The 22714-nt window shown below is 43.2% G+C and overlaps 1 protein-coding gene across 1 annotated transcript in view; it reads right to left on the reverse strand.

Annotated features, from left to right (window-relative positions):
* The window catches only part of CSMD1 (CUB and Sushi multiple domains 1), a 2292800-nt gene that overhangs the window by 533747 nt on the left and 1736339 nt on the right, over positions 1 to 22714 (reverse strand). The window contains exon 18 of the mRNA XM_019488443.2: positions 954 to 1142. Coding sequence (XP_019343988.2) covers positions 954 to 1142 — 189 coding nt within the window. The remainder of the gene's footprint in view (positions 1 to 953; positions 1143 to 22714) is intronic.

A 22714-nucleotide genomic window follows, 5' to 3' on the forward strand; every position in this document is an offset into this window, starting at 1 on the left:
TTGTTGCTCTGATGAACTGATTCTTGGCATATGAGGGTGTCAGCCTGTCCATGCTGATCAACCCGGCCGGGTCAGGCATGTCATGTTAATCTGTATGTGTTTTTGTGTATGACTGATTTGGTGACTGGAGGAACCCAGCCCCATTGAGACTGAGTCCTGCAAGATAGCTCCACTGGGGGGGGGGGGGGTGAGGACTTGCAGAAGGGAGATATACAGCTCCGTATAGAAATGCAAGTAACACAAGCAGCACATTGACAGAATTACCAAGACCCTAGAAACATATCCCTTAAATGAGCACACCCCAAAGTAATGGGCAAATCTGGTAACAGTATTTAAAAGCTTTGAACTCTGGTATGAGGGAAAGGAAGAGAACATAACTAAAAACATGACTAACTAATGCACTAAAACAGAAAACAGCAGGGTTGAAGTTATGTGTTACACTAAGGACATTTATAATGTGAGCATCCACATATTAAAGCTTAACTCAAATGAAGTGCCCTCTGAGCATCTCAGGGTTATGCCAATACAGGTAAGGGCTAACACTGGGCTGTGATACATAGCTCACATTAAGGTATCTTCAGTCTGCTTCACAGAGATAAAATGAATAATTTGCAGTCCTCCGGCATCCCAGCATGCATCACTCCCAGACTCCCCATCCCAAGCAGGGAATGAACTCAAGTGTCCCACAATTGACCACTCCCAGGCCCAACTCCAACCTCAGAGCAGGGATAGAGCTCAGGCACCCTGGTTCCTAGCCACGTGCCTGCTCACCAGCTCTTTAGCAGCAAGTCAGGGCTGTGCAGACAAGAAGCAGTATTAATCTTTAACATGCGACTGCTCGCAGAACATTCTAACTTAACACTGCTTAACATTTTACAGGTTGTGGTCTAAGGTGTAATTTCATCCCAGCTTACTTTTTGTTTTTTAAGCTGGTTATTATAATTGGCACCTACCATCACAGCTAGGTAATGCATGATTCCACTGATGGTTTTTTTCACATATGAGTGGCTCCTCATCACTCAGTGTATATCCTGGATCACAGCTAAAAGTTACTGTAGATCGGATGCTAAAGCTGTTACCATGGCGATGGCCATTCACAGGAATCCCTGGGTCAAGGCAGGAATCTGATTCTAGTGTAACACCTGAAATGCAAAGTAAAGTTACTGCTTAAAGGAGGACAAGAGCAACACAAGCACAAACAGAAAAAGAGAGAGAGAGAAACGGATGAAAAAAGATCCCAAATAAAATACTTTGGGCTAAGCCAATAGTACAACTCAATACCGTCTTCTGGGTGCTGTCATTGACACAGACACAGTATGTTAATTCTGAATTTTAATACATAGATTAAAGCTTTAAAAGATATTTTTAAAACACTGACAAAAATAGAACAAATATAAAAAAACAAATGTTACAGCCAGAGGATCTTATTAAGAGTCAACATACTACTCTGTTATATCTCCTTTTGTTATTCTGTAATCACATTAATTTATTACATTTTATATGCTGCTTTGAGATGACTCAGCTCACTCATGAATGCTTTCTCATTTTGGTCACAGCAATGATTCTTTTTTTTCCCTTTCTTTTTTTTTTTTAATTATATAAAGAAGCACCATGTTAGAACTTGTACTTTATGAATCCAGTAAATTTAGTTGCAGGTTTGTTCTATAATAGCCTTACAGTTCTACAAATAAAGTCCTGTGCAAAAATAGGATGAAAAAGTGAGGACACCCATTTCTGTAGGCTTTAAAGAGTTCTTAATTAAACTGTAGATATGTAAATAAGTTCATTCATAGGTATTACATGCTGCTTTTGTGCCAATGGGCATTAGCAGTGGCTGGAGAAGTATCAATGGCAGCAGAAAGTCAAAGTTAGTCATGTTAGTCTAAAGTAAAGTAGAAGGCAGGGTAGATTTGTATCTTATAGACTAACCAAAGTTTGTGCATCTGTGTGTACATCATACAAGTATAAGGTTAGGTATTTTCCCCAGCCAGAATGGGGACAAAACCTACTTGTCTTACATCTGCATACAAAGAAACTTCATTAAATACATTGCCTATAATTAAACTGATGCCAAAAGCATGTACTCAGCAATGGAAACAAACTATGAAGTTGATTAAACACAGCCAAGACTGAACATAACTATGAAACCCATGGCCCATAATAAGTAAACATACTGATGAAAACCTACCACAAGGAAACATTACTAACCCATCTGAATAAGATACAGTGTAGTGCCCATTATGCTCAGTATCCCTCTGCACTAACTCTTTTTAAAGTCATGGTGAGCCACTACATTGACTACATTTTGGCTTCCTCTTCAATCCCACAGCTGAGCTTTGCCTTTCTTTCCCATTTCCAGTGATTCCCATTTCTTCTCCAGCCTGAAATGTGTGGCAAACATAACCAAATAGGACTTCTCCAGCATCCCTCTATTGCCTCCTGTCTCAGCCTGATACATATGATTAGTGTATCCCCACACTTCATGAGGTGGAGCTGGACAAGGTTGACCTGTGCCTCATCTGTGTATACATTTTTGGAGGTTCCCACAACTTGTGACAACACTCAGTTCTAGTCATGAGCAGGGATCCTGGTTTTTCCTGTTTAAAAATAGCAAATTCTCTGATTAAAAATCCCAAATTCTCTGATTTAAACCCCCCAAATGCATTTTTCCCATGATTACAATAAATGTCTCTCTATACATGTATAACTGTTGAATAAAATGTGTTATTGATATATGTACAGTTTTAAAGCAATTTGGAAACCTACCAGTGTCTCAATGATTATAATAAAATAATTTCTAAATACCTATACATTTTTGACCCTCACTCCTGTTCCACAGCTCTCCAAGCCTTGCCAATGCCCCTTACTCCCAACGCACAGGCCCCTGGCCCACTGACCTACAGCCCCTCAGTCCTGCTGGTACCCCTCACTCCTGATGCACTGCCCCATGCCTCCAGCATATAAGCAAGGGAGTGGGTGTGGGGAGAATGGGGTAGGCCTGTGGGAAAGAGGGGTGTGGGCACATTCCCCCTGATATTTCTGTGCCCACAGTGGAGAATGTGGCATGAGACTGCAGCAAGGCTGGACCAGCTCCAGGCAGGAGCCACCTCCACAGCTCAGAACGTGGAACTGGTTGGGATGGAGTGCTGCACAACCATGGCTGCCAAGATGAGGCACCCTCTATGCACCTGGCAACCATGAGGGCACAACTCCAAACCACAGTGCCTCATCTTGGTGTCCATGGTGGCACAGTGATTCCTCCCACACCAGGTCCCACATCCTGGACCTTGGAGATGGCTTCCTTGGAGCTGGTCCAGCCATGCTGCAGCCCCAAGCCCTGCAGTGAGCACGGAAATATTGGGGTGCATGTGCCCCACTGTCCCATCACCTCTGCCTCCTCCTACCCTCACAATACATGGCCTGTTCCCCCTCCCTCCCATTGCATGGCCTGTGCCCCCTGCCCCCCACCTAATATGTAGCCAGTGTCCACCCCATCCCCATAGACTTACCTGCAGGGAGCTGCAGGAACTGCTTTCCACTGCTGCCTGGCTGCCATGTGCATGTGTGATCGCTATCCTCCCACTCCCCACAGCCCCAAGCAGTGCCTTGTAGGCTGGAACTCTGCCAGCGTGCAAGAGAAAACTCACCATTTCCTGTGTTTTTCTCCTTTAATGGGGAAAATCCACAGTTTTCCACACTACTCAGAAAACCTGGCTCCCTTGTGGGGAGACTAATTAGCAGCTAATAAACTAATAAGCTCTGCAGAAGGGTAGTACTTGTAAATACAAATACTATCCTGTTGTGGAGATTTTTACTCTTCAACAATGCACATTTAGACCCTGACCCAGCTGGCTAGGGCATGAGGGTGCCTCAGTGTGGGGGGCTTCAGCTGCCTGATGGCTAGCTCCACACTAGAAAACACTTGTGCCTCAACCAATCCATCCACAGGATGTTGATATGAGTTGGAGCAGTGTTGGGCTGTCAGGCTGACTCCTCAAGGCCCCTGCCAGGTGGAGCTGCTCCCACTTAGCTTATATTTGCTGTCCCATGGGCACATTTAAATGGTGCACCCAGGAGCACTTCAAATTAATAGTGCTCTTCAAATTGATTGCACCTCCTATATCTCCTCTCTCCCCATACCTCGTATGCTGATTTCCCTACCTAGTAAGTTCCAGATTTCTCTTCCCTCTCAACTGTTCTCAGTTCCTTTTCACCTAACTGATTTTCACTTTTACAACTATTTCACTCACAGGTTTTGTCCCAGTCTCCTTGTCTAGATAGTTGCAAACTTCTTGCCCAGCAAGTCCCAATACCAGTAGTTATCTTTTAGTCTCCAGTTGCAATCTCACCACATTCCTTGTCTTCCTTTTCTTTCCCTCCCTATTCTTCAGTCTACCTATTTGCCCATTCTTATTTTGTATGATATGATTTTGTCCTCCATGCTGCTCAGTGTTTTAGTGAATAGGCAAGTAACTGAGAGGAAAAAGTAGATGGCCCCTTTGCACTCATTGCAATGGGAGTCCCCACCCCACATTGGGAAAAATCATTTCAAGTAATATCCAGGTTCTTTTCTGTAGCATTATGTTGCAGAAATATTAGATAATCACTTGGTCAGGTTGTGCATGCAATTATGCACATACCAGAGCTATAGTTTCATAGTTTCATAGTTGGTAGGGTTGGAAAGAACCTGAGCAGATCATCAAGTCCGACACCCTACCATGGCAGGAAAGAGTACTGGGGTCAAACGACCACAGCAAGGTGTTCATCTAGCCTCCTCTTAAAGACCTCCAGGGTAGGAGCCAGCACCACTTCTCTTTGAAGTTCCAGATCCTAGCCTCCCTGACAGTGAAGTAGCGCCTCCTTATATCTAGTCTAAATTTACCCTCTGCCAGCTTGTGACCATTATTTCTTGTCATCCTGGGATTGCTCGGGGCAACAGGGATTCCCCCAGTGCCTGCTGGTCCCCTCTGACTAGTTTGTAAATGGCCACTAGATCCCTCAGCCTTCTCTTGTGGAGGCTGAACAGGTTCAGGTCCCTTAGCCTCTCCTCATAGGGCCTGCCCTGCTGCCCCCTGATCATGCAAGTGGCCCTCCTCTGGACCCTCTGCATGTTGTCCACTTCCCTTCTGAAGTGTGGTGCCCAGAACTGGATGCAGTACTCCAACTGCAGCCTGACCAGTGTCGCATAGAGGGGGAGGATCACCTCCTTGGACCCGCTTGAGATGCATCAGTGGATGCATGACAAGGTGCGGTTGGCCTTTCTGACCATGTCCCCACACTGTCAGCCCATGTTTATTTTGGCATCAATAATGACTCCAAGATCCTTTCCTGCCTCTGCACTGACAAGAAGGGAATCCCCTAGCCAGTAGGTACGATGCTGGCTCTTCCTCCCCAGGTGCAGCACCTTGCAGCACCAGGTGTTGAAGCCCATCCTGTTCTCATCCTCCCACCCCTGTAGCCTGTCTAGGTCTGATTGCAGCCTATTCCTCCTTTCTAGTGAGCCCACTTCCCCCCACATCTTAGTGTCATCTGCAAATTTGAACAGGGTGCTTTTTACCCCCTCGTCCAAGTCACTGATGAAGATGTTGAACAATGCAGGCCCGAGGACCAAGCCCCACGGAACCCCACTGCCCACATCCCTCCAGGTCAAAAATGACCCATCCACCACCACTCTCTGGGTGTGGCCCTCCAGCCAGTTAGTGACCCATTTGACTGTGTAGGTGTCAACGCCACAGTCCCCTAGTTTTTTAATGAGAATGGGGTGAGAGACAATGTTGAAGGCCTTCCTAAAGTCCAGAAAGACTACGCCCACTGCTATCCCTGTGTCTAAGGATTTTGTGACCTGGTCATAGAAGGAGCTATGATAGGCTCAAGTAAATCTAATACATACAAAGTTTGCAATGATTTGAGCAGTTAAATTCTAATAAGTCTATAGTGAGCATATGTAAACCATGACTTTCCAAAAACTTGTAAGTACAGTAAAAGCTGAGTTATCCAGCACCTTACAAGCTGACATGCTCTGTTAACCAGCATGCTGGCTTGTCAGGACTTGTAAGGGAAAAGTGAAACCAGAAGTGCCCATCATGGAGGGTCAGTGATGCAGAGGGAGGGGTCGCAATGTGGTGGGAGGAGTGGCAACACCCCAGACGCAGTGGTACAGGCAGCGGCCTGAACAGGCAAAGATGCCTGTTTGGGCTACTCAGTTATCCGGCATATTTTGTTATCCAGCACCCTCCATTCCCCATGGGTGCTGGATAACAAAGCTTGTAGATAGAATTTTGACACATCCTAACAGGTATAAAAAAGTCACATTCTTGATTCTTTGACCATACACTCAACTTTCAACTCTAAATTACAAAACATGGAGGCATCTGAACATTTATAAGTGGATAAAATAATGTATTTTTCTCTAACTTCATTCTCAGAGGCAGAAAACTATTATTTAAAATTTCAGCTGAAAAGGTTCAAGCTTGACACAATTATAAAAAAACTAAAAAGAGAGTATTTTAGTGGAAAATACTGGATGCTTTAATAAAAGATGGGTGCTATCTGTGCTCCTATTCCAATAATAATTATATATAATATAGCTAACCAAATGCACTGTAGGTTCAAATTTGGAAGGACTGATTTAATACATGATAGTTGACAGTATGGTTGTTTATACACACACACATGCACACACACACCCACACTAAGACCATAATTATTTAAAAATATATAATAAATATACTAGGGTCAGTAAAAAAAACAAAATGTGATTGAAAAAAATTTGAAACTTGCACAGAAAATTTGTACATCTCAGTACACACAGTTATTTTTCAACATAGTCTCTTTCTCCATTACTGGCCTTTTTCCATCTGAGAAAAGGGGCATGTGTCCTGACATTGTGCATACTCCTGTGGTAGTTCATAATCCATATGTTACTCTGTGTACAATCTAATATGATCAAATACTTTTCTGTTGTGGTTACAGTAACAATCATGCTCATAGTATTGTCACATGAGTGAATGTTGGAGAGAAAGACAGTCAATAAAATGAGGTTAGGAGTTATGTAGTTTAGTATCAAATTATTTTTTGTTATTATTTACAAGTTGGTGGGGGCAACAAAAGTTCTTTAAAAATGGATAGATGATTCAGAAGCAGGCAACTGAGCACTCATGGAATAAGGACGTTGATAGCTGAATTTAAGTAGGTTTCCTTTTTGTTACAAAAATCACTAGTGCACTTTTGAGAAGGAAAATTCAAGTGGCTTATGACAAGATACTTAACTTGAATTAACTTTCCTATAACATCCTATTGGCAGCCAATGATCAGACAGTCAGTCGGTCTCCCATATTATGCAAGGTCATGGAGAAGCTACAACAACAGTTCATTTAAATCCGTGTGACCATGTAAAAGGAATTTTGTTAGAGTCTTTGCTTTAATAAATGTACGGTACCTATCTAGGTTTCCCTTGGTCAGTTTTTCCCTCCTTTCCATTCACTCTTCCTTGAAACATTGTGTTGGCCAAAGATAGGCAACAAAGGATAGGTTACCTTTATCTCAATATAATAAATATTGGTTCCTAGCTCCTCATTTAACTTGCTTTCACCCCTGTCTCTTGTCAGAATTGTATATTGCTAATAACTGTATTTAGGAATATTGTTACTACAGAAAAACAAATGAGTTAACTCATTTCTCTCCTATCAAGGAAATGACCCGTCCAGAAAAGTTCAGCTTCCCTAATCCTTAAGAAAACTACAATGCTTCAATGTCATCAATGATTGATGATGTTATCACATGATCATAAAGCACACCAGTAAGAGATATGGAGTTTCCTCTAATTTAATCTCATTGTAAGTACTAAGTTGTGAGACTAGCAAATATAATGATTGTGTCTCAGGCTGGATGCAACACTTTTTTTAGTAAAAATATGCTTCTTTTTAAGCAAAAAGGCACCTTCAAGTCAAATCTGAAAAAATAAACAAAGACCAGAAGAGGAATGGATAAAACTAGAGGTCTTTGGGAGCAGTAAAGAAAAAGAAATGGAAAGCTCTGCATGAAGTGTTTTTAAACACAATTTAAACTATGAGAAGGAGAAACTTCATAGTCATAAATGTTTCTGAAATGATTTTTTTTCTCCAGAGGATGCCTGTACAGGAGACTTTGACTGAGAAGTAGTTGAAAAATACTGTGCAGTAGTGCACATTGCAGCATGGACAATACTAATGCACTACTGCACAGTATTATTAGGCTACCGTGCAGTAGCATCATCTAGAAGACATTCACTGGAACTACTGAGTAGTAACTCTGGTTACTGCACATTTATTTAGTACTTGCTAATACAAGTACTATGCAGTACCATACTTCATAAGCGTGCCCGAAGTCAAGAAATTTGTTAACTTTTCAGCCATCAACATTTGTAAGTTAGTTTTCATTTCTCCCCAAAATGCTAATTTCTGTTAAAGTATCAATATCTCCCTCAAACCATATGGGTTTTTAATTAAAGCTTAGTATAACTGCAAACCATGGTTAATGATTTTTAAAATGATGCCAAGCCAAAGCTTCACTTTGAAAAAGTTGTGTCAATACTGACATTTGGTGGGGAGGGGAAACAAAACGAAAAACCCATACTTTCAATGGTCATATTCTGTTGGCTGTATTTAATTCTTCATTACTGATTCAAGTAAATATTTTCAAAGGCTTGAAGCTATAAATGTTGTTCAGAAACTGTTTTAATGATCTGGGTTCTAAAGAGGAAACAAGAATTTATTACTAGAAAATGTATGCAGCATGCAAAGGCACTTCAGTCTAATTAGCGATGACATTTACACACATTATATAATTATAAATTTATATATAATATATATGTATACTGTAAATGTGATGTTTAATATATTAATATAGTAATATTTTAAATAGGCATTTATATTCAGACCATTTAAATGAACAGCTTCGATATGCTACATGTAGTGTTTAGCCACAAATATTTATTTTCTGATTCAGAGTATATACAAAGTGGGGGAGAGGGGGTAAGAGAGCAGGAAAAAAAAAGAGATGTTCTATCTACATCTATCTGGATTATTATAGATATATAATGCTTGATATAATATATATATTATATGCTTTATAATTTTATTATTATGAAAAGCAACGGCAGAAGCATGGTGCCTCCTCCTTGTTCCTCAGCAGCAAAAACAATACATTCGGAGCAACAGGGGCTCAATTTGCCTGCACTGTGGCCTGATGTTCACCTGCACAATAGTTCCCAAATTGAAAAATTACACAGGTCTGATTATGTGATCTTAGTTTACCTCCCATATATATGTGGAATTTACTAAGGTAACATAAACATATTCTTTTATCAGCTGAACATCACATAAAATATAGGATTAGAAAGGACTCAGGAAAGCATATAGTCCATCCCCTTACTCTAAAGGTGGAATGAAGTATATGTGAATCATTCATGGCATATGGTTTTCTAATTACTTAAGAAATCTCCAATTAAGGTAATTTCAGGCCCCCTTGAATGAACTATTTAAATTTTCTTAAACTTCAAAAGTGTTTCCTAGCACCTAACCTAAATCTCCCTTGTTGCAACATAAGCCAATTACTTCTTATGTTAGTCTCAGTAGACATGACAAAACAATTGCTATCCCTTTTATAACAATGTTTACATGTTGGAAGATGGTTCTGTCTCCTCCTAGTCAGACACTTTTCTTGATTAAAAAAGAACCCCAACATAACATCTTTGGACTCTGTTCAGTTTGTGGATTTCATTGAGTATAGACCTCAGAAGTGGCTGCAATATTCTAGAAGAGGCTATACCAGTGCCAAATGGAAAAGGATAACGATCTGCCACATCTTATATACAGTGTGCCACTTAATACATTTGTAATGAGTTCAGCCTGATTAGCAGCAGGCTACACTCTGCTTATTCATGTTTAATCTGTGATCCACTAAGACTAAGACTCCTCAAGAGGAGGTTAGATAGGCATTCAAGAGGAGGTTAGATAGGCATCTAGCTGGGGTCATATAAACCCAGCACTGTTTCCTGCCTATGCAAGGGGTCGGACTCAATGATCTATTGAGGTCCCTTCTGACCCTAACATCTATGAATCTATGAATCTGTGAACCCCACCCCCCACCCCCTTCAGAAGACGTTCCTCTTCTGAAATGGCACTCTTTCCTGCAGCACTACTTTCTAGCCAATTCCCCACATCGTATTTGTATCTTTAATTCCTAATTTCTCAGTGCAGTACTTTGCACTTGTCTTTATTCCATTTCACCTTGTTGATTTCACACCATTTCTCCAGTTTATCAAGATCATTTTAAGTGCCCATCTTCTCCTTGAGAATAAGTGGTTACCCCACCTCCCAGCTTTGTGTCATCTTCATCCTTTTGCGTGTACTCATTTCTCCACTCCCCAAGCCATTAGTGAACTCTATAACTCGGGGCTGTGTTTGATATAACATTTTTATTGCTGTTCAGTGTGATGTCAAACTATTAATAACTCTTCACTGAGTAGTTATTTCAAAACAGCTGTGCATCTAAACCATACTTCTTCAGCTAATTTCTTATGAGCAGGGATCCTTGTTTTCCCTGATATAAAATTGCAAATTCTCTGATAAAAAAATCGCAAATTCTCTCATAAAACCCCCAAAATCCATGATTAAAATTAAAAGATCCCTTCCCCGCTCCCCCAGCTCTGCTCCTGCCTCTGATTCCCACCCCTGCTCAACCTTCCTGGTGCCCCTCGCCCCCTACCCACAACCCCTATTCCCCCAGCACTGCAGGAGAAGGAATGGGCTGCATACTTGGGCTCCTGCCCTGCTGCCCTACCCCGGGGCCTGTGCAGCCCAATGGGCATGACAGGGGAGCAGAGCCATGTGGAGAAGCTGCTCACTACTATGAGCTCCCCACTGCCCTGGTGATGTGCCCCTGTGCATGCTGCTGCTTTCAAGGGCGCAGCCCTGCACTGCTGCTCTCACTTCAGCCCCACGCACAGCAGGCACATTGCCAGGGAATCGTGGAGCCTCAGGCCTGCTCTTTCCCCCTCTCCCTCCCACTCTGGACAGGGTTGTGGGTTTCCTGCCCTTTTTGCAATTAGCAGAGCTCTTTGCAAAAGTGGGAAATCTGCAGTTATCTCTGCTAAAAGGGAAAATCTGTTTTTTCTCTGATAAAGTTGGGAAATCCATGGTTTTCTCTGTTTTTCCATGAGAAACAGAAAACTTGGATCCCTGCTTATGAGATTATTACATGAAACTGTCAAAAGCCTTACTAAAGCCAAGATATGCCCCATACACTGCTTCCTCTCATACACCAGTCAATTGCTCTGACAAAGATGGAAATTAGATTGGCTTAATAAAATTCATTCTGAACAAGTCCATGCCTGTTGCTTCTTATCCCATTCTTTATCTAAGTTCCAACAAGTAGTTTAATAATTTATTCCAGTATCTGTCTAGGCATTGGGACTACACAGACCAGTCTATAATTTCCTATGCCCTCTCCTTTTTTCTCCCATTTCAAAAATATCTACACAAATCTAAGTCAACCCTGAATTTAAGACAAGCCTATTATATATATATATATATAATTTTCAGGTCTAATGTAATTATTGGAGGGTTGTCTTAAATTGCTAAGACAACCCCCTCCCATTGCTACAGCATGGAAAATAGAGACAGAGGGGTTGGAGCCTTGCCCTCTGCCTCCCAGCCTGCTTGTTCCCCCTGCAGACTTCCTGCATTCCCTGATCCTTCGCTCCCCACAGCCCCTGCCCCGCCACTCCCTACAATCTTTTCCCTTTGCACACCTTCTCCCTGCAGTCTCTGTCTCTTCCCTGCCCCCCCCCCCGCCCCCTTACTGTCAGATGCAGCATGGGCTCTGTTTCTTCCCAGAGCACAGCACCTGGAAGCTCAGGCCTTGCTGGGTCATGCAGCAGTGCTAGCGCTACTGACTGGCTGGGCAGAGGACAGAGTGTCCATGGACTCCATGCCCAGGAGGGAATCCAACCCGAGCCTGAGCTGAGCTGCTCCTGATAGTAAGGTATGGAGGGGAATAAGTAGGGAGTGAAGAGAAGTTTCAGAGGGCAAGTTGCGGGGGAAGGCAGTTATTGTGGGTCAGACTGTGGCCCTGACCAAGGCTCAGAACCAAAGTCATTGCCACAGCAGCTACCCATCCCCCTTCTGCTTTGTATTCAAATCTAAAATGAGGGACCTTTTGCCCCATGCTGACTGGTGGGGAAAAAACTTCATCTCAGATTCAAGTAAATATGGTAATAAATTTGCCTTTCTCCAGTCCTCTAAGATTTCTCATATTTTCCATGGTTACCAAAGATAATTGATAATGTATCAGATATTGCTTCAGATAATCCTGAGGTACTGTGGGTGAACTTCAACAAGCTGCATTTACTTACATATATTTAAATCAGGGGTGGGCAATTATTTGGGCCCATGGGTCAGATAAAAAGTTTTGGAGAACAGTTGCGGGCGTCCTGCCCCCTCAAGCCTCCCTATGTGGGATGGGGCAATAGGCGGATGGGGAACTGATGGGTATGGCCAACAGCTTCAGCAGGGGTAGTTCATCCAGGGCCCCTTCCACCTCTGAACCACCTTTCTATCCTGAAGAAAAGCTCAGGCATGAACACTGATCCACAGCTGCATCTACGCTGATGCTGGGACCTGAGATATGTCAGCATCCGTATATGGGTATGCTGTAGGTGCAGGATTTTTGCTGGGGGAGGGAGAGACAGAGACAGAAAGGGCCCATGGGGCAGCAACAACAGCGGCAGTAGCAGGGAGGAGCTTCAGGGTAGCTCTGGTTTGGGCCACAACCAGAAGGGCTCCAGCAAAGATGAGTGTGCCCATCACTAGGTCCCACTTTTTCTTGGAGCCAAGCACTAGACACCACTGTTCATCACAGATGGCAGGCAGGGCCACTTCTCTCTGTGTCTCTGTCTTTGTCAGTAATTCCCTCCTGCCCCCCTGGCACCCCCTGCCCCCACCCTGCAACTGTCCTGCACCTGCAACACATCTTCTCAGCTTACACCAGCTCCTATCCCATGTGCTGGAAGCAGCACCAGGAAGGTGCCAGCATCAGCTGTGGATGCACCCAGCAAGTTCCTATTGGGACATCCACCTGGGTCCATAGGTGGTGCTGCTGTGGTCCACAAGTGATCAGCTGTGGCCCTGGCAGTCACCCCAATCCCCATCAGGAACTTGCCAGCAATATACAAAGCTGATGCTGACATGGGGTGGGAGCTGGTATAAGCTGCAGACAGAGCCAGGAAATGACCACCTACCAAGCATAACATAGCAGCCAGAGCCACTGGCTCCCTGAAGGCTGGATCCCATGACTTTGAGGCCACCAACCCATCGGCCAGAAAGAATCAGCTAGTGGGCCAAATCTGACCCACAGGCCATAATCTGCCCACCCATAATATAAATAACCTATATGTTCTCTGACTTTTTTTTCTATTCTGTCCAGTGTTCCTGACTTCTTGTTAGTGTTAATTGTATCAATTGTTATGATCTGAATCTTGCCACAAATAATTTGTTTGTGGAAACTGATGACTAGACACAATAAAAGATTGACGCCTATAAAGTTTCTGCTGCAGCACATAACTTTTGGGCACTTGGCCATCAGAACCAAAACTGAAATCCAATGTTAGGCACATAGGCTACCCATACAGTGCATACAGCTGAACTGTCTAAGGAATGTGCTAGGGAACGACATACTACAGCAAGGCACATCCATTTTGTATGCATTAATATCCCTAATAGGTGTACTGCAAGCCTTAGAAAAGCACTGATCAAGCATACGCAAGCTCTCCCAAGACCTGACATAGTGGGTTAGGTCTTTCAGAATGGTGATTACGAAGATCTGCATGTTGAGTAGGGAGCCCCATAGAATGAACCAATAGAAAATGCTAAACACAAGGTTCTATCTGTAATTCAGCCTATCCCTGGGCATTTCTGTCCACTTGGGATCCACAGATCAGAATCTGTTCCTGTTCTTTGAAACTAACAAGCAGAGGGTTTTGTTTTTTTTTTTCATTTAAATATTTCCTTTAGCAATCTTTTTTTCTTCCCAAGGAGGAAGGGGTGTAGCCCACACTTTATTGCACCCAACAATTGGAGGACCCATATTCTATATGCTCATCAATCTGGGAGGCCTCAAACCACCATATTTCAGAAGAGTGTCCTGTTCAAGTTATAACCTAGGTTTATAGATCCTAGGATTGTTGCTCTTTAAAGTCAATGAATGTTTAAAGTATAATGCATAAACAGTCTGTACAGCAAGGATCAGAATTCAAGACTCCTGCTTTCCAAATGAGTGTCCTAAATCAGTAAAATTAAGAGGTAACTTCACAAAAGCAGACTTCAACAACCTCATAGTCCTTTTTGTGATCTCTTCTTTTGGACCCATGAATCTTGGATGAATCTTCATTAATCATTGTAGAAGGAAGGAGGGTGGAGAGTAGTGCAACTTGACCCAGCCTGAAAAGTAGCAGATGTACGTTTGAATCTCTTCAGGACCCAGAATTCAGGCCTTTCATTTCATAATTGAGAAGGTGCTTATATAAAAGATGGCCACTCACTCCTCTTTTAGCAGCCACCTTTTAAAGAAAGCAGTTACAACAGTATTTTATAAGGTATCAGATCCTGTCCATGTGGATTAGGTACACGCAGAGTGTGCTTGTTGGATCAAGCCCATTTAGTAGATTTAGACACTGTGGCTGCCTATACACATGATCACTGGCATTTTAATTAGAACACATCAGAGAAGGCTTGATTAATTGATCTTTTCCACCTTCTAATTAGAACACTGCAGCATCACATGTATTAAGCCCCAACACATTTTTAAATGACCACAGAGTGCTTTAACTAAACTTTGTTGAATGCTTAGCTAAAGCATCCCATGGCTTAATACATATGGCAATAAGGTGTTTTAATTAGAGTGGCTGCCTAGGAACTACTTTAATTAAAACTCCCCTCTCTCCACCTCCAATCATGTGAATAGGCAGCCTGCCTTCCTCAGTTTCTGGATCCCAATGTGACTTAGGAGTACATGCACAGAAGAAGTGAAGGTGGGGAGAGATTTTTAAAGCCAAACAGCTATCATATTCATTTTAGATGATTCTAGAATTAAACAGTTGATGAGTGTGGATTTTATTTTTTGGGAGGGTCAGGATTTTTTTGCACTTACACACCTAAAGTTGGACTTGTTCCCACTTGAGGTTGTTATGTCCTTTTCCTGGATCTGGCACTGTACAAAGAACATTTAATAGTTCAGATTTCTCTGCATCATACTTATCTACTCACCTTCCCCATTAGAATAACGGGCCTGTATTTTCCTTCATCTTTTTCCTACTTCCAATGTATTTATAGAACTCTTTTTATTGCCCTTTTTGTCCCTTGTCAGTTGTAATTAATTCTGTGCCTTAGCTTTTCTAATTTTATCCCTACAGACTTGTGCTATTCTTTTATACTTATTCATGTGCCCTTATTTCTACTTTCTGCACAATTCCTTTTTAATTTTCAGGTCATTAAAGAGCTCCTACTGCAGCCATATTAGTATCTTACTATACTTCCTACCTCTCTTCATTATCAAAATAATTTGCTATTATGCTTTTAATATTGTCTCTTTTAGAGACTGCCAGATTTCCCGAACTACTTTTTTCCTTTAGAATTCCTTCCCCTGAGACCTCACCTACCAGTTCCCTATGTTTGTTGAAGTCTGCTTTTATGAAGTTACTTATTATTTCTGCTACTGTTCTTCTTTCCTTTCCTAAGAATCTTTTTTTTTTTTTCTTTTCAGGATCTTTTTCACAAAAATTACTTTCTCTTTCAGAATTGCAAGCAGCTCTTAATTAACTAGAATAACATCTACCTCTGAAAAAAGTTGTCCCCAACTTATCCTAAGAACATATTTGATAATTAGCATCCCACTGTATTGCTTTTCCACATCTGTCTTCTATTTAGGGATCATGTCTATGAGATGCTTCACTGCACAATAGTGTAGTTTACTGTACAATAGGTGTGTGTGTTTGCATGTGCACATGCTTACTGCTCAGTAAACTTCACTACTCATGAGTAAATTTGCTACCTGCAAATGCAAGTAGATAATTTACTTATGAGTATTTACTGTGAAGTAACACACATGTAGGCACCATCCAGGAGCAAATTTGCTCCCAGTCAGCCTGACCACTAGGGGGCCAGCTGCACTATAGAGCCAGGGCCCTGGGGATGGGAGCCTCTCCTGCCCTCAGAACCTTAAAAGCCTGCAGGCATTTAGAGCCCTGGGGCACAAGAACTGTTGGCCTCTGCTCCCCCTACACAGGCCACAGGCTACATATGGCAGTTTTCCTTCACTCCAGTGCCACTGCCTGGCACCCCAGTATTGCATGGCTACCAGGGCCATGTTGTGCAACCATGGGAGGCCCAACTGCATCATCACATGCAGATGTAGATGCACCCAGAGTGTCCAAACTGATTTGGACAAGCTATAAAGAAAGAACATATTGTATTGTTCATAGATTCATAGATTGTAAGACTGGAAAGGATCTCAGAAGATCATTGGGTCCAGCCAGCTGCACCAAGCAGGAAAGATAACTGGGGGTCAGGTGACCCCAGCAAGGTGGCTGTCTAGGCTTCTCTGTCTAGCCTCCCCTCTCCTTGTTATCATTTTTTTAAATTGACCTCAGGATCTTTGAAGGATTTTGATTAGATATGTCAGCATTAAGGAGTCTGCTTTTTCATATATGTGAGTATGGCCAAACGAACTGGTCATTTTTCTAAACCTGTATGTTTTCAATCTCTACATCTGCAAAGGTTTTATTCCCAGAGGGTATATCTAAATGTGCTATTAGCATGAAACAATAAACTCCGGCACTTACTGTGCTAGAATTTATTGATCCCAGGCAGCACATTTGCTTGTGTGCCTGGATCTGTAGTATGTTGAGCCAAGTTGGAGCAGCTCTGGGTGGCAGGGGGCTTGAGGTCAGCCTGCCAGACTGGGGCTGCTCAGACCCAGCTAAATGTGCTGTGGAGGAGCTGGCTGGGGCACAAGGGTGCGCCAGTGTATGGCTTGCTGGCAGGCAGCCCCTGAAGTGAAGCACCCTTATGCCCCAGCCAACCTCATCAGTGTCTACATGTGTGTTGCTGCAGAATAAATAGCTTGAAGGTAGTACAGTATTTGTGTTGACAAGTACTAACCTACAGCAGAGTTAATTAGTTTACTGCATCCTAATAGCACTACACAAGTAGAAGCTAAGACTTTACTGTGTAACCCAAGGACATGTAATTTATCATAAGGAAAAGAATATGTATTTTAAGAGAACCTGTGAACATAAATACCCATCTTTGTTTCTTTCAAAAAAAGAGATTAGGATCAGTGCATCTACCCCAAGGAATGAGTATAGCAAAAGGTGAAAGAGAGTAAATTGCCATGGGCAGCTGAGACAATGAAGGACAAAAAAGTGAAGGCTTTAAAGGCCATAGTTAGTGTTCCTTACAATATGAATCAGTTGCTCCTAAAAATCTGGAATGACTTACCAGAAACTTTGCCTAAGAAAACAGTGACCACTTACTAACTTTTTGGCGGAGCATATAATAGTTGGTCTAGAAGGCCTGCTATTAACGTTCCATAACACATTAAAAATTATATAAAAAGGCCAAATCATGGATATTAAAGGTGTGAAGTTAATGAATTGTGTACAGGCTCACATTTTTAAAGGGTCATATTTTTATTCAAGTTTATAATGAGCATATTTTTGCTTAATTTAATATTATTGTGGAACTAGTAACAACCTCAATAAGGGTTACACTGAGTTTTTCACTTTAAACAGGATTAAAATTCCTTTATAATCACAGTGGCAATTAAATTTATCCTTCAAATGTATGATGATAATTGATTGTCCAGGACTTTTTTTTTCTTATTATGGTTACTAACATTCCAAACTAACAATTTCTAACAATTCTCTTTTTTTAAATTTGCATTTACAGACTTTTTCTGCTGCAACACAGAGAAACTGACAACAGCCTTGGGTGCTGACTTTACAGGCATGGGGTAGAGGGCCAACATTTTTTTTTTTAAGAGTTGCTGCTAAAGCAACTTCAGCAGAGACAAAATCAGAAAGGCAAAGATAAAGAATGACTGCACCTGGTAAGGGATGCTAAAATAAGATGGGTGAAGTACCAGGAAACTGGAAAAGAGCTAACATAGTGCTCCACTTTAAAAAAGGTGAAAAACAGGACCAAGGGAACTACAGACTAGTTAGCCTCATCCCAATGCCTGGGAAGTTTGACAAGTCATGGCAAACTAGCTTGATCTTTTTTGACAAAGTAACTATATGGTCGGATGAGGGGAATGCTGTGGATATAGTGTATCTGGATTCCAGCAAGGCTTATGACAAGGTCCCATATGACCTTCTCATAAACAAATTGGAGAAATGTAGGTGAGACAAAATGACTGTTAGGTGGGTGGGAAGAAAATAGGGGTGTATGAAGCTTCAGGATTTGATTTGGGGGAGATTCAGCCCAATTTGGCAGCCAAATCTCTGAATCCAAATCGAATTAGGAGACCCAATAATCTCTCCAAATGAAATCTGAAGACTCCGAATCAATTCAGAGAGATTCGTCGAGACTGGGAAATTTGGCCAGAGTGTACAGTGCTGGTGGGAGCAGCTGGGGGAGCAGCCCTGACTTAAGCCAAAAGTCCCGCAAGAAGCCGTGGCTTGTCTGGCTGCTACCCCAGCTGCCCTGCCCCCCACTGGGGCAAGGCAGGCAGTTTTGGCAGCCCTGGGAGAAGGCACGAGGGTTGGCAGGAATGATCAGGGAGCTGGGGGAATGATTGGAAGCTGAGGGATCAAACCAGGAACTGGGAGGAACTATCAGGGGCTGGGGGATTTCCCCCAGTTCCTGGTTCAATTCCCTACTTTCTAGTTCGATCCCCCAGCTCCCAATTATTCCTCCAGCTCCCCGGTCATTCTCCCAGTCCCTGCAGCTTCTCCCAGGGATGCTGGCTTAAGCCACAGCTCATCTAGCTGCTGCCCTAGCTGCTCCCACCAGGGTGAGGTAGGCAGTGCTGGAAGCCCTGGGAGAAGCTGCAGGGGCTGGGGGGAATGACTGGGAGCTGGAGAATTGAACCTGGAACTGGGGAATTGAACTGGGAGCTGAGAGGAATAATCAGGGGGCTGGGGGAATGAACAGGGGCTTCTCCCCAGCTCCTGGTTCTATTCCCCAGTTCTTGGTTCGATCCCCCCACCTCCCAATCATTCCTTGCAGCTCCCGATCATTCTTCCCAGCCCCTGTGGCTTCTCCCAGGGCTGCCACTCCTGCCTGCCTCACCCTAGTGGTTTTATATATATATACATACATATATATATATATGAAGTTCTGTTTACTTAATATTTTCTTATGTGTACATCTCACTTTCTCAGTTTCTGTCCTGCCCTTCTCTCCTCTTTCCATTCATAAAACTAGAGAATAATAGAGAAGTAGTGCTGGAACGGAACTGTACACACCATCTAGTCTAACCCCTTGTCAGAAGCAGGATTATCCCAATTCAATACACCCTAAACACACTATATATATGTAGCCCAGGTAACTTGGGTATATACTCCCCTTCTCCAATTGAAGGGGATTGTTAGCTGGCAGGTGTGCTGTGGGGTGGGAACTGCAGACTGCTCAGTTTCCCTCTGTCCATATAGAACCAGGCCAGGCCAGTCAGGGGACTTAACTATATACAAATTTATTTGCATTAACTTATCTCAAGGGAAAGGAATATGGATATAAACATATGTACAATGTATATATATATATTTATAAGATATCTAAAGCAGTAACATCAACAATACCCTCTGGGTAAATGACATAAATCCTTATACCAGTGCTCCAGATATAGATAAGCATCTGATCTGAAACAGATAAACCTCAAAGATAAACAATCCCAAGGGGATACCCCAATGCCCTTGGGCTTTTCCCAAGCCCTACAAAGAAGATGGTAACTTTAGGGGGGCCTTCTCAGTGGGACCTCCCCTTTCAGGAGCCCTTAACTAACCAGGCAGGGGACTCCCCTCCCCTGTGGGAATCCTCTTTTCCCTGCAACTCACGGCTCCCAGGCCTGGAGGGTGGTCCTCATCCTCTGTGCCAAGCTGTTCTCTCACCTGCAGTGGGCTTTGGTCGGGGGTCACTGTCCCCTAGAACAGGGCTCCACTATGCAGGGCTTCTGGGGCCTCTGGCTTGGCCCTGTCAGCTGTCTCAGTAGCCCGATCACCGTCTGGCTCTCTAGACTCAACCTTTTGTTATGGGTCAGAGGCCTCGGCTGCACTTTATTGTGCATCAGCAGATGCATGATGAACAGAACAAAGAAGGTTATACTTCCCCTCTATCGGGCGCTGGTCAGACTGCAGTTAGAATACTTCATGCAGTTTTGGGTGCCACACTTCAAGAGGGTTGTGGATAACCTGGAGAGGGTCCAGAGAAGGGCCACTCATATGGTTAAGGGCTTGCAGGCCAAGCCCTATGAGGAGAGACTGGGGCACCTGGACCTCTTCAGCCTCCGCAAGAGAAGTTGAGAGGCGACCTTGTGGCTGCCTATAAGTTCATCCCGGGGGCACAGAAGGGAACTGGTGAGGTTTTATTCACCAAGGCACCCCCGGGGGTTACAAGAAATAATGGCCACAAGCTAGCAGACAGCAGATTTAGACTGGACATTAGGAAGAACTTTTTCACAGTTCGAGTGGCCAAGGTCTGGAATGGGCTCCCAAGGGAGGTGGTGCTCTCCCCTACCCTGGGGGTCTTCAAGAGGAGGTTAGATAAGCATCTAGCTGGGGTCATCTAGACCCAGCACTCTTTCCTGCCTATGCAGGGGGTTGGACTCGATGATCTATTGAGGTCCCTTCTGAACCTAGCATCTATGAATCTATGAATCATGCAGCATCAGGCTTGGTCCACTTCTGGACCCTCTGTGCAGCACCTCCTGCACCAAGCTCCCAGCCTCGTTTTGGGGGTTGAGGACCTGAGCCACCCAAGTGCTCCAAAGGTCCTACTCCATGCACCGGCTTGTGCACTGTGTCTCTGGCCACACGCCACAGGTTGCTGACCTGAGCTGCCTCACGCAGCTCCCAGTGTCTGGATGCCATGTGCCATGCTGGACACTGAGAGCCTAGCTGCTGGAGCTGTCTGCCATTCCCTGCTGATGGAAGTCTTCAGGGGCACTTCTGGGCTACTGCTTTGCCCTGCTGAGCAGCTCTCCTCAGCTCTTCTAAGCCCCACTCTTCTCTCTTTCCTGGATGTGCTTCCCCTATGCTGGGCATGCAGCTCCTTTTATATGCTCCAGAGCTCTGCCCCTGAAGTCTTCCAGACGTGAGTGTTGCAGTCTTCAATCAGGTCCACGGGGGATGTGGGGGGGAGGAACTTCTCTCCCCCTCCTCTCAGGAAAGGGTTGTGACTGAACTCCTCTGGCTGCCTCCTGATTTGGGGATGAGCTCCACCAATCAAAACAGCAAGATTTCAAGCCTGGAACTCAACCCAAGCTCCAAAAGGCAAGCCTGCTACATATATATAGTTACCCTGCTATATATATATAGTTAACAAACACATTACTGTTTGCCATGTATTCTACTTATCTACATAGTGCTTCCCTTGTTCCATTCCTTACATAGATACCTCAGCTAGCCCTAACCATGGGTAGCTGTGTAAAAAGGCCTGGCTGTGAGGATCCGAACCTGGCCCTAAACCCATATTTTATCTCCCAGATTTGCTGCTGAGTCACCAACTTCAGTTCTTTGGCTAACAAACTATATTTCTGGCTACAGATTGTCATCCTACAGAGTGAGACTCAAGTATGAGGCCTCTTTCTTCAATGTGTATCCAATGCCCTGGACATATCCTATGGCATAGACTTTTTCAAACTGAAAATGGAAATCTAAATCTGACAGAACTTAAAAGCTGCTATGGTTATCACACTAAGATTAGCATCTCAGAGGCTTGATTCTATTCCACTCCCCATTCCATCCTGCTCAGGTCCCTGTAAACCTGTTACTGGGGATTATTCCGTTCTGCATAAGCATAATTCTATCCCACCCTGTTCAACTCCCTAACAATCTATTCATTCATATGTTTTTGAATCACAAAAAAGCTGTGGAGGACTCTTTCACCTTTGCATTGATTTTTTTTTCATGACAAGAGCAGAATAAAATAGGATCCACTTAGGCATCTAAAAACTGGAACACAATCTAACCCAGTATGTTCCGTGTTTGTGACTTTGGACCGGAAACTACACATAATGGGCTTGATTCTGATTTTACTTAAAGCATTGAGATACATTAAGAAAAGTAACATTGAAATCATGCCTATCCACCAGTGTAAAACCTGTAAAAGCTACAGTGAAGAAAGATCTAACAATTATCTTTTGAAAATGGCAGTAGCAATCATCAATTGGGGGTTGGACCTGAAGATCTACAAGGTCCCTTCTGACCCTACTTCTATGATTCTATGAAAAGCCATCAGTTGATCTACTTTTATAAACCACTATCATCTAACCCTTAAGGCTAGCTCACAATAAAATAAAAATAAATAAATAAATAAAGTTGTTTTTTTTTTAATTGGGGGGGGGGGGTGGGAAGAGTATTCCCTGTCTTTTACACCAATGGTTTTTCAGCAACACAAAACAGGGTGGAATAGGATCACACCTATCCACCAAATGCATATGTAGTAGGATCTGTCTCTTA

The sequence above is a fragment of the Alligator mississippiensis genome, chromosome 1 (genome assembly GCF_030867095.1).
Source record: "Alligator mississippiensis isolate rAllMis1 chromosome 1, rAllMis1, whole genome shotgun sequence".
NCBI classification, from domain to species: Eukaryota; Metazoa; Chordata; order Crocodylia; family Alligatoridae; genus Alligator; species Alligator mississippiensis.